General features: G+C 46.7%; 1 protein-coding gene across 1 annotated transcript; it reads right to left on the bottom strand.

Moving 5' to 3' along the window:
- Positions 1 to 3,441: 3,441 nt before the first annotated feature.
- Positions 3,442 to 6,835, bottom strand: LOC109247029 (secretoglobin family 1D member 2-like). Its single transcript, XM_019415369.2, has 3 exons — positions 6,687 to 6,835; positions 4,748 to 4,935; positions 3,442 to 3,569 (listed from the first exon to the last, which is right to left on the bottom strand). The coding sequence occupies exons 1-3, from the start codon at positions 6,739 to 6,741 to the stop codon at positions 3,540 to 3,542; spliced, it is 273 nt and encodes a 90-aa protein (XP_019270914.2). The 5' UTR covers positions 6,742 to 6,835; the 3' UTR covers positions 3,442 to 3,539.
- Between the last annotated feature and the right edge of the window lie 5,962 nt (positions 6,836 to 12,797).

Here is a 12,797-nt window from a genome sequence, read left to right on the forward strand (position 1 = left end):
CAGACATAATTTGAGTGTGAGGCTCAGCCCCTCTGGGGAAGTATGTCCAGTGGAGATTGCATTACAGGCCTGCTCCCATTTAGTTATCTTTCTCCTGCCTCAGAGAGCTATAGCTTCTGGAGTCTGTGTGTGCACACACACATGTGTGTATACATGCGTGGGTGCGTGTGGGTGTTTGGTAAAGTAGACATAACATAAGAGTTACCATTTGAACCACGTTTAAACGTACGATTCAGCCGCATTAAGTGCATTCACAATGTTGTCATGGCTACCCATTTCCAGAACCCATGTCAGACAGAAACTCTGCCCTCAGTAAACATGAATTCTTTCAACTTCTCTTCTCCCAGCCCCAGCCTTTACAGTCTTTCCTGATCTAACTTCACACTCTTGATCAGCAGCTCATGTAGGAAAATGTTCCCATATGAGACCCTGAGTTTATTAGTTTTGTAACAATGTAACCGATGAATACACCTGAAATTACTGGGCTTGAAGGGCCACAGAAGTAGCTAAGGAAAGGTCTTAAGGGAGACGGTGGCTGGCTGACTCAGTGGGAAGAGCACGGGACTCTTGATCTTGGAGTCATGAGTTTGAGCCCCCTGTAGCGGGGAGAGACTACTTCGATAAAAATAAAACTTAAAAAAGGAAAAGAAGGTTCTCAAGGTGAGCACTGTGGTGATGCTAGGGTCATCGGAGTCTCATGGAGGTCCTGCCCTTCTTCCCGGTCAACAGGTGGCACCTGCTTCCCTAGTCACTGAGCAGCTGGCACCCGAAGGAGTTGGAGATGAGGAAATGAGGGCTGCATGGGTTTTACCTGCAGAGATATCTACATGTGTGTATAGCAGCTGGGAGGAAGTCTGGGCATCATTTTGCTTTTTAGGTCTTCCTGGGTGATTCTAACACAGAGCCAGGGGTGAGGAACGCTTGAGTAAGACATTCTTCCTCCTCTCATTCAATGGTGGTAATCATCTTTTCCCTTCCCAGATACTAGCAGGGACTGACACAGAACATGTAAACCTTCTGGGATAATGACCCACCCATAAGAGTGCTCGGTAGATGTAAGTGCTCACTATTTGATCAACAACAATAATGATTGATACAATTTGTTGTTCTGAATTATTGATTTCTCTCACTCTCAGTTCGAACCCACAAACCGTGAGATCAGGAGCTGAGTCGACATCAAAAGCTGGACGTTTCTCAGAGTTTGCAAGAGCTCCATGATCCTTGTGTCCACCGAGCATAGTTCGTAGGCTGACTATGGAATGCGTTTCACACAATGGGGACCTATTTCAGTGTGCATGTTTCCTGATGTGTTAAAAATACACACCTACTCTAAAGGCGTTGCTAATAACTGATGATACTAGATAGCTGTTAGCTTCTATTTCTCGGCCAGAGGTAGCATCAACTACCTACTATGATTTGAGAGCTAGGTTTAGGATTCACAAAGCCTTCTTACTCATATCATAGCATTTGGAAGCCCATGCCCTCTAGTAGTTCATGGTTATAGTAGTGAGATGAGATTCACAGCTTGAGAGGAGGGTCACTGTGGCATCGATGAGGAGGATGTACTACAGGAAGGGTATCGCAGAGCCCAGAGAACCATGTAGGAGACTTAAACCAAGCTGGACAGGACTGGATCTGGACTGTGATGACAGCCCTGGGGATGGCAAGGAGGGGAAGCTCAGAAGTGAGGATGTGGGAGTGGAGGGGGCAGAACTCAGTGAAGTTTTGTATGTCGGGGTGGGGGGAGATGAATGCAGTAAGCTACCAAAAAGATACACACATCTTTTTTTTTTTTTTTGAGAGTGAGAGAGAGAAAGATAGAAAGTGGGGGGAGGGGCAGAGAGGGAGGGAGACAAAAGTCCCAAGCAGGCTTTGCATTCTTGATGCACAGACCAGCACAAGACTTGAACTCACAAACCGTGAGATCATGTCCTGAGCTGAAATCACGAGTCGGATTCTTCACCAGCTGAGCCACCCAGGAACCCCAAACCATACCCACATCTTATTCTCGGCAGCTTGCAATTATGCCCCTCATGGTTAAAAAAAAAAGGGGGGCGCCTGGGTGGCTTAGTCGGTTAAGCGTCCGACTTCAGCTCAGGTCACCATCTCGCGGTCCGTGAGTTCGAGCCCCGCGTCGGGCTCTGGGCTGATGGCTCAGAGCCTGGAGCCTGCTTCCGATTCTGTGTCTCCCTCTCTCTCTGCTCCTCCCCCGTTCATGTTCTGTCCCTCTCTGTCTCAAAAATAAAGAAACGTTAAAAACAATTAAAAAAAAGAAGAGGACTTTGTAGATGCAATAAAAACTAGATTCTGACATGGGCAGCTTGTCCTGAATTTTCTAGATTTCTAGGATATATGCAACCCTATATATTTTATATGAGGGAGACAGAGGCAGATTAAGAGACACAGAAGAGGAGAAGGCTCTGTGACGTCTGAGGGCAGAGATCAGAATGATGGGGGCAAGACAGGGAATGCTGGTTTCCAGCCATCAAAGCTGGAAGCAGCCATGAACAGATTTTCGCCTCAATCTTCCAGAGGGATGTGGCCCTGCTGACACGCGACTTCTGCCAAGTGTTACAGAATGAGGACCTCTGTCACCCAAAATCTGAGAAAATAATTGATGTAAACCACCAAGTGTGTGGTAGTATTTTTCAACAGCCACTGGAAACGAATCCAGGAGCCTAGGATGTACCCACATTTTCTGCATTGGGTACCTCTTTGTTCGGGGCATTAGCCAGAAAGGGGGTTCGGGGAAGGGAGAGTTGGTTGTAGGCAGACAGGGTGTACAGTTTTATATATTTCTTCGGAAGTAACTGTGGCGCTTTGAATGCGGATGCTTCGATGGCCGCTGGATGCCGTTTCTGGAGCTCTTGGGGGAACGTGTGGGAAAAAGCATCAGCTCCAGGTGTCGGTGAGTGGTCTAGTCCTGATGAGCAACGTGTGTGTGCAAAGTGGAAAAAGACGTAACTGAAGGAGGAACTCTGGAGAGTCACTAACAATTCAGAAGTGGACATAAGACAAATTGCACGGGACAGTTCATAGGATGGAAACCACAGCGAAGGTGCGAGGACCAAGCAGTTTGGTTGTGCTTGTGATGAGGACAAAACATTAGTGATGCTGCTGGTTGGGAAGCATATGACTGGCCACCCAGCTGGGCTGTGGGTATCCTTCAATACAAAACCGTAGCAGGAATGTTTTCATTGGTCCTTGACCTGGAACTCAGTTTTCACTCAAGGCCATGTGAATGGGAGATGTATAAAGTGATGCAGGATGATTTCTGAGCGAACATTTCCTCCTGGGGTCCTCGTCCTCAGGCCGCCATGGGTAAGTGGACATTAGGGCTCTGAACTTTACTATTGACAACACCCAATGGCCACTTTGCGGCAAGAGCCATCCCAACTCAAGGCCGGAATGTGTCGTTTAATAACAAGACAAGTAGAGAAATGCAGGGCAAATGATTTATTGAAGCAAGATGTTGAAACCTTTACATTTTCCAGAAGATCAGGTGATCACTGCAAGACAGAGGTACTACGATGTAAGATTTAATTTGCACACTTTTCCGTGATTTTCCCCTGAAATAGATAAAGAAAGAGAGAGAAGGTTATTCATACTGCCCCTGGGGATGACACGTGAGCATAGACTGTCAGTCACAAGAAGTTGTCAGTAAAGTTTTAACGGACAAAAGGCAAGGAGAATGGGCACAAGACAGGAAACCGGGGAGGCCGGTCAACTAAATATACCTGAGGTGATTACAACAAACCATGCAAGTCGTGAGAAAACCGTTCCCACAGTCTGGCAGATAAACCCAGAGGTGACTGCGTGCGAGGCTGAGGTTTCTAGTGGAAGGAGGAGCCTCCCGGAATCTTTCCTCTGATATCCCAGGGCAGAGGACTCTACCTTTTCACTGCAAAGGGGATACAGGGGTGAAAGACTGGAAAAGGGGTGGGAGGGGACTTTGGGGGTACTGGCTGGAGACTCCCAGGCTCGTGGTGTGGCAATTCAACCCGATGGCACATCTCCTGGGTACTGAAAACTCGGTCCCTGCGGGCATTTGTGACGGAAACTCGTGACCTCAATCCAGCAGTCGATGTGCTGAGAGTCTCCTTTAAGTATCTTATTTTTTGACAAAGATGTAATTTAGGCGTGTCACCTTCACACGTGGACACAGGAGGCACAGCGAGCAAGGCGTGTGGTTGCGGGCTCCATAAGGGACGGAATGGGAGGTGGGGAGTGGCAGAGTGGGCCGAGTTGTGGTGGGGAGAGGCCTTGGCTCTGCAGGAGCTGGCTCGGTGTCGCCCTTCTGCCCGCACCAGCTGCCCTCCATGCAGTCAGGGCACCGAGCTGATTCCCTCCCTCCAGCTGTCTCCCTATTCAACATCCCAACACCCGACACGAGATTCCCCAGTGACTGTGTCCACTGGGCGAGGGGAGCTCGGCCTCAGAAAAGCTCCCAGGCAGGGGGGCAGCCACACTTTGACCCTTTAACACCACTGCGTGGGGTCCCAGTTGTCCTCCTCCTCAGGGCACTATGGGGCACCTGGCGCCCAGGGAAGTGACCTGAACAGGAATGTGCCCAGACTTAGTGTAGCTGCCACATGTAACGCCATCCACCCTGTGGCCACCTGTCACCCTCTCAGGAGCAAGCTGTGAGGCTCCGCCACCTGCGCCCCCGACAGAGCGGCACCCTGACTGCCTTCCTGGCTAAGGAAGCTGAGCAGAAGCCTCTGTGCACAAAGAAGAAAGAAGTTACCAATATTTCTGTAAGTATCGTTTTTCTGGGTATGGAGATGTTATCTGTGCAACTCTTCACATGCAAAACGGCCTCAACGGCTTCTTCAGGTGCATTATATTTTGCAAGTGATGGCTCGAAGAGACCTGGAGTTTTCCAGAGGAAGCCTGAGAGATCTGCAACAAAGGCTGGACAGGCCGACGCATTGGCTAGCGAAGAAAAAGAAATGCAATCGATATAAGGAAAATCACGCATTTCCTGGGTTCCCTGAGGTTAGAATTAGACAGGAACCCCAGGGGTTTTATGATCTCATCGCACAGCCGTTCCGACACGGCACAGCAGTTCCGACACGGCAGCTGGGGCTTCCTCACATCTCAAAGGAAGTATAGAAGAGCCAGGACTAGAATACAGGCTTACTAATCCCTAGTTCAGTTTTTATCCTTTTTAAAGCACATCCTTTTTCCCAGGACGCTCTTGGTTTGCTGACATTCACTTTCTTTATAATTCAAACAATTAAGGTTTGCCTGCACAGGATGACACCTTGTTTTTGCCTTGAATATCAGAGAAGAGGAGGTTTGAGTATCAATTTTTTATTTTTTTAATGTTTTAATGTTCATTTATTTTTGAAAGAGAGAGAGAGAGAGCACAAGAAGTGTGTGTGTGGGGGGGGGGGAGGTACAGAGAGAGAGAGGGAGACACAGATTCTTTTTTTTTTTTTAATTTTTTTTTTAACGTTTATTTATTTTTGGGACAGAGAGAGACAGAGCATGAACGGGGGAGGGGCAGAGAGAGAGGGAGACACAGAATCGGAAACAGGCTCCAGGCTCCGAGCCATCAGCCCAGAGCCCGATGCGGGGCTCGAACTCACAAACTGCGAGATCGTGACCTGAGCTGAAGTCGGACGCTTAACCGACTGAGCCACCCAGGCGTCCCAGAGACACAGATTCTGAAGCAGGCTCCAGGCTCTGAGCTGTGAGCACAGAGCCGGGCGTGGGGCCTGAACCCTGCAGACAGTGAGAACATGACCTGAGCCAAGGTCTGACACTTCACCGACTGAGCCACCCAAGGGCCCCTGAGTATCAAGATTGTAAGTGAATAGTAGAGTCAGACCTTACCAGAGAGCAGAGGAGGGTGGGTATTTGGATAAGAGTAGATCAAACTATATATATGTTGGAAGATGCTAGTTTGAGACTAAATGAAAGAATAAGATTGTTATTGGATGCAGACACGGTAATAAAGTTGAACACATGCATACAAAACAACTCCCCAGGTCACCAGTCTGAACAACTTTAAAGCTTATACACAAAGTTATTTATGATTGTTTTTTTCTCCCTGCAGTGATGTTCAGAATTCCTTAGAGAGGGTGAGAGACAGGAACTGAGGCTCTTTCCTGACCCCACTGAAATGGTGCGGATGCCTGAAAGTGACCATTGTTTCTGGTGTGGGCTCTCTATTCCCCCCCCCCCGCCCCCCTGTCTTTGTAATCACGCTGCAGCCGGGAAGTGCCCTACTAGGCTCTGATCTGAGCCCTGATCATAGAAGTTGAGAGGTTCAATCAGAGGCAACACGGGGAAAGAGGAGGGTGTTTAAAAAGTCAGATGAACTAGAACAACTCAGGAAGACGTGGGTCCGTATCACGGGTAAGAAGACGTACAAAAATATTGTTGAATAGATGGCTGGAATTGATCTAGATGAACAGAAATCCCACGATTGCACTAACTGGTAGTACTCGTGGAAAAGCAGGGGACTGGCAGATACAGTGAGATCTACTCACTAGTAGATATAGTGAGTGCTGCTGCTTCCCAGAGCCCCCTTGAAGACTTATTATTTAGAGACTCAGAGAACACTAGCTCTTCTGCCCCTTCTTCTTCTTTTTTTAAAGAAAGCCACTTAGGTTGACCTAGTTCAGAGAAGGGTACTCACCAGGGCTGGTGCTGGTCTGATTAGAAATGATACTCACCCTCATAGCAGCAAAGAGCCAGAGCGACCAGCAGGACACTCAGGAACAGCCTCATGGTTTATTTTGCTTTGAGTTTTCAGCTTTAGTGAAGGGTGAGCAGTTAGTGGCTGAACTCAGGAGCCTGAGGAGCCCAGGACTATTTATAGCTAGAGGGCCTCCCTCGTGCTGCCCAAATAAACATGTGGTCACGTCACGGGCCTGGCTTTCAGCCCTCCCTTCCTTACTCAGGGCTCATGCCGTCCATTGGTGTCACAGACCTCAGTGACTTGGTGAATGTTCCCATATACAGGCCTTGCTGGCACCAGGCACCTCTCCTTTATAGCAAAAACTGAGCTTGTAGTTTTACAAGCGTATAGTCAGTTAGTTGATGCACACCCCCCTGGACATTAACTCCTTGACTGAAGACGCAGCCTCTGGTTTTGCTCATCGTTACTTAAGTATAGTGCCTGGCACACAGGGGAGGAAAAGCAAATATTCTTCCAATAAGTGAAGGACTATGAATCAAGAAACCACTACTCTTGTTTAGAGTATATCTTCAATGTGAAATGATGCTTGCCAGGCCGGGTTTTCCTTTGGGCAGGTGAGTTGCAGAAAGGTCAATAGCATCAGAGTCAGAGTAAGAGCAATGAGTGGTTTTCGGTATCCCAAGATGCCACGGGGAAGACTCCCTCCCCAACTACTAATTTGCTATTCTAAGCTCAGATGTTTAAAAGTATCCAAAGATATTTCAAATCAAGTCAGGCTCTCCATTGACCAAAAGAAGCTCCTCGTTAGCTTTTCTTGTCCACTGGAAGGGTCAGATCTTCTGAGTCATCAGGGTCCAGGCAATAGAGCTACCCAAGGGGCTCGTCCTTGGCCTCTCCCCAGCTATGAGCAGCGTGCTCTCTGGGAGCACAGGGGAGGTGTGGAAACTTCCTACTGAAGGTATTAGGATGTCAGTCTTGTTATACAGAGGGAGCCCCTGTGAGAGCCATTGCAGGGTATATAGAATTCTGACATGAAGGAATAGCTGGAGAGGGGCTCCTGAGGAAAGAGCTTGAGACAAGACAAGATGGCATAAACCACGTGGCTGGGGAATAACAGGTACCTAGGTTACCCCAAAACATGTAATACTTGCCACAGTATACGGTGGGACAGGGAAGGCTTTGTGACTGGAGAGACAGGATGGGCCAAATCAAGGGGAGTTTCCATTTGACTGTGTGAGATGTGGGAGCAGAATGAGTGGGTGAGGTGAGACGCTTCTGGGCTCATTTGCACCAGTACACGCATGCTGGGCCTCAGATCTCAAGTCAAAATCACACGGGCTTTTCATATCCATTATTGTGATTATCATTAAAAGAAAAAAAAGAAAGGTAATAATAAGAGTGGGCCAGGGTGTGGAGCAAAAGGAAGTGTTGTGCATTTTGGGGGGAATGTAAAATGATGCAGCTTCTGAGGATAAGGGCCGGACGTCGCTCAAAAAATTAAAAGTAGAGTTACGATACGGTCAGTCAGTCAAGTTCACTTCTGAGGACATAGGCAAAAGAATTGAAAGCAGGCTCTCAAAGACATATTTGCATACCCATGTCTATACTAGTGTTATTCAATAGCCAAGAGGTGCAAACCACCCGGTGGTCATGGGTAGGCGAATCAATCAATGAAATATGGTACGTGCGTGTAATATTCTTCACATTCACCCTTCTAAAGCAAGGAAACCCTGTCACGTGCTACGACATGAGTGAACCTTGAGGACAGTACATTAAGGGAAAATAGCCACTAGAAAAGACAAATACCGCATGATCCCACTGATAGGAGGTACTTCGAGTAGTCCGATTCATAGAAATAGAGAACAGAATGGTGCTTGGCAGGGGCTGAGGGATGGAAAATATCATGTTCCATTAAAGTCCAGTCCTCGAAGTCATAGTGAGCTGATTCTGCCTGAAATGTACGAGTGTAGTCCTCCATGCAGGTGGTTTGGGTTGCAAAGCCTCTTGTGGCCAATAACAGTGGTAATGAAAAGAGCAGCACTATTTTTTGCCTGCTAGCTATGGCCGGACAACGCGCAGACATAATTGATCATCTCCGATGATCGCTACAAATTTACGTGCGATTACAGTTCCTCTTTTAAGTTGAGTCAACTAACTTGCAGAAGGCAAGGACCTTGCTCAAACTCATTCAGTTTAGAAGACAGTAGGTCTCGCCCAGGCACGGTGGCTTGTGAATGATAAAGTAACAAAGTGGTACCTTCCGTTGGGGTGGGTGGGGGTGGTGACATGTCAGATGGAACGGAGGTGGAGGGCTTTGAAATTCTCTGCTTGCATCTCAGTTTCTGACTCCGTTGACTTCTTCTGGGCGATGATCCTCAAGCTAGTTTCTTCCTGTCTCTCTGTCTCCAGTTCTCTTCTTCTTCTACTACTCTTTAAAAAGGATAATTTACTGACAACGCCAAATGCTGGTTGGGATGTGGAGCAACAGGAACCCTCATTCATTGCGGGTGGGAACGCAAAATGGTACAGCCACTTTGGGAAACAGTTTGGGAGTTTCCTGTGAAAGTGAACATACTCTTGTGTTTCTTGGTATTCACACAAAGGAGCTGAAGACACGTCTGCACAAAACCTGCACATGACGTTTTTGGCACTTGTATTCATCGTTGCCAAAATTCGGAAGCAATTAAGATGTCCTTCGGTAGGTCAATGGCTGAAGAAACAGTGATCCCTTCGGACTTGGAATATAGTTCTAAAACTCTATGGCATTGAGCTCTTAAAGCTGGGTTGTGAGCCATGAAAAGGCATGGAAGACCCTTCAATACATATTACCGAAGAAGCCAACCTGAAGAGCTGTGTACTATATGATTACAGCTAGATGACATCCTGGAAAGGCACAATTATCAAGGCAGTAAACAATCAGAGGGGTCTGTGGGTTGGGATGGAAAGAAGGATGAGTATACACAGACTGCAGAGGATTTGCAGGCTGGTGACACTGCTCTGTATGAGACTATGATGCTGGATACATGTCATTATGGATCTGTCAAAAGCCATCAAACATGTAAAACCTGAGTGAAATCTACTGCAAACTACTGACTGTGAGTGTTGATGATGTGTCCGTATGGGTTCACCGGTGGTAACAATCATACCGTCCGGTGTGGCAAGTTGATGGTGGGGGAGGCTGCGCATGTGTGGGGGTGAGGAGCACATTGGAACTCCGCGGGCTCTGCTCGAGTTTTCTGTGAACTTAAAACTTCTCTAAAACAATAAACGCGATTTGAAAAAGGGAAACATCTTGTTAAAAAAATTCCCTTCAAGCAAGAAAACAATCAGAAAAAAAAAATGAACCAATGGAACTGTCACCACATACAGATCGTTGATCACCTGTCAGGAAAAATCTAAGCTGATCAACTGAAAAAAAGTATTGGAACTGATAAAAGTTCTTAATGTGGCTGAAAATAAGATTAGCATGTAAAGATCAATCACTTTCTGATCAGCCTGCTCTCCTCATGACATGACATCATGAAAAACAAGGATGCCATTGGGAACAGAACAATAGCAGCAACAAAAATATGTTGAAATGTATGTAAGTGGGAATATGCAAAACTGTAAGGATACAATCAAGAAATTTTACTTACAGAGATATGAAAGGAATCACAACATCAGAGGCATACACTTTCCTCCTGAAGGAAATATTAGAACACTTAAGGAAGCCCATTATTCTCGAATTATTTTATAAATCCAATCCAGCCCCACACTGGGGGCAGTTTTACCCTTTATTTTGAATTCTCAGGAGCTGTTTGGATCTTTCAGAGCAGAATGTGTTCATCTTTTGAGCGGTGTGAGCAGTGCGGAAGGGCCCAACTTTAGGGCCAGACCACTGGTTCAGCTCAGCTCTGGCACTTTCTACCTGCGGGGACATCAGCAAGTTAATAACCCTCTTGTCCTGGTGCCTCATCTGTCAAATAAGGCGAGAATAATAGTGCCTACCTCATCGGATTGATGTTAGGGTGAACGAAGTATTAAAGGAAAATGCTCAGCACAGGGTCTGGCAGTAAATGTCAGCTACTTCAGTATGGAACAGAAAGGAAAATGTGGAACTAGAATATCAAGCCCAATAAACCAGCTCACTCCCAAGTAGATCTCGAACTGACTCGAACTGACTCTTCCAACGAGGAATGTTTATTTATCCTAAAGGCTAACAAAGTGTGCTTCAGAGTTTGGCTTCGGTTCCGTTGGGATGTCTCTCCGGTAACGTGGGATTTCTCTCAGTTAACATTTCCCCCACATTACCTTTCGGTCACTTGATGTATTGTTTTATGACCACATTGAAATTGCCGTTGTGATTTTCAATTCCTAAACACCAAATACTGGAACTAAAGGCATAGGAGAGTGGTGGGTGGCGATAGATATCAGGTATCTCCAAGGCACACAGGGTCTCGGGGCCCCTCTTCACAGAAGGATGTGCTGGGCACACGTGTCCTTTGGTTGAGGTTGAGATCCCAGGGATTCTCTAGAGTTTGTCCATAAGTCGTTAACATATACATGCGAGGGGGCATGTATGAGAGGGGCCAGAGGGCCAGAGAGGGAGAGACTGAGAATCCCAAGCAGACTTTCCACGGTCAGTGCAGAGCCCAATGCGGAGCTTGAATTCATGAGCCATGAGATCATGCCTGAGCCAAATCAGATGCTTAAGCGATTGAGCCACCCAGGTGCCCCCAGGCGCCCCTTCAGATACAATCTGGAGTTTGAGGACCCTTCCTCCAACTTCACATTGACTTCATACATTACCACCTGTTACTGGGGTCCTCCTCTTACCCAGCTGTGTCATGCACTCTCCCTGGATGGCATGACCCTTCCTTCCTTCCTTCCTTCCTTCCTTCCTTCCTTCTTTCCTTCCTTCCTTCCTTCCTGGGGAGGCAGAGTTTTGTTCATCCCATTCTGCTTCAGCAATAAAGTGTTAACTTTGTATTTGAAAATTGCCACCAACTCATAGATGATGATGCTTTGCTATGTACCCAAGAAGAACAGATACACATTTACCCAGCTCCATGGGTTGTGGATGAGTTAGTCCCTTTGCTCCATATACACCTTCTCTGTGGCAATACTGTTCGAAATAAGACTAAGACGAAGAGTGTTAACTCATGAGACAAAATTTTCCGCAGATTTGCAAAGTCTTGAACATCAACTCACTACCTTATATCATACCCCATTCTTGGAGTCAGGCAAATTCATACACAAATCCACTGGCAATTACACACTAAACCGATTACATGTAACAAGCGTACAGTGGTCCCATGCCCCCCCCCCATGACACAAGAAACATACAGCCTTCAATTAAATGAGCTGTGAAGCACTTCACACATGAAATTGTCATGGGCCCATGAGATTTCCAGGGAGAAGGCCAGCATTTTTCTTCCGCCAACAGAAGACTCTTGAATGTCAAGGACTCTCCCTTCATCCTGATCTCCTTTTAAGTTGGAGTCAAGGCTACCAGACCAAGGTGAGACTCTGTTAGAATATACGTGTTCTATATGAGCGACTGGTGTTACAGAGAGCAATCCCAGAGGGGAGGTCTTGCAGCATTCAAGGACAAGTGCTCCCCACTCTTCATGACCATCCCCACAGTCAGTCAGGTGTGCTGGTCCATCCCTGACGTACATGCTCTTCATTGTAAGTCGGGCCCCACATGTGAATGAGAAACTTGAAGACAGCAGGTCACAACCTCATCAAATGTACCGTTGAATAAGGGGGAACTTGAGTCTTCTGCCAACACTTAAGTAAATGGCACTCAGATGCCATTTAGGATGATGAAAATAAACAGATATTCTCCACCTTTAGCCTAGGGACTATAGCAGCTTCCCTGTGGCATGACTAACAGGTTGAGTGAAGTTGGTTATAAATTTTGGAAGAGCTGCATGAAGAAGGGGGCCAAATCACCTCAGGACTTGTGAGGTGTGCCAGGAAACCAATGAATTAATACTCACTGTACACATCTCAAGATTATCCTTTGCTTACGTTTATACTTTGCTTATCAGAAAGACCTTTCTTCTTGAGTAGTCTTTTGTAGTGAAGTGGATAGTAAAGGTAACTGGCTCCTTGTGAGTATTGATCTTCACAATATTATTAATTTTGTCATAATTATTAT

The sequence above is a fragment of the Panthera pardus genome, unplaced genomic scaffold (assembly GCF_024362965.1).
Source record: "Panthera pardus isolate Hobbes unplaced genomic scaffold, ASM2436296v1 HiC_scaffold_12, whole genome shotgun sequence".
In the NCBI taxonomy this organism is placed as follows: domain Eukaryota; kingdom Metazoa; phylum Chordata; class Mammalia; order Carnivora; family Felidae; genus Panthera; species Panthera pardus.

Excerpts from the sequence above, each read along its gene's own strand:
- LOC109247029 (XM_019415369.2), bottom strand. The coding sequence starts at position 6,741 with ATGAGGCTGTTCCTGAGTGTCCTGCTGGTCGCTCTGGCTCTTTGCTGC. Across the intron at positions 4,936-6,686 it reads GGCTCTTTGCTGCTATGAGG|CCAATGCGTCGGCCTGTCCA; the intron begins GTGAGTATCATT and ends TTTCTTCGCTAG. Across the intron at positions 3,570-4,747 it reads CGATACTTACAGAAATATTG|GGGAAAATCACGGAAAAGTG; the intron begins GTAACTTCTTTC and ends TATCTATTTCAG.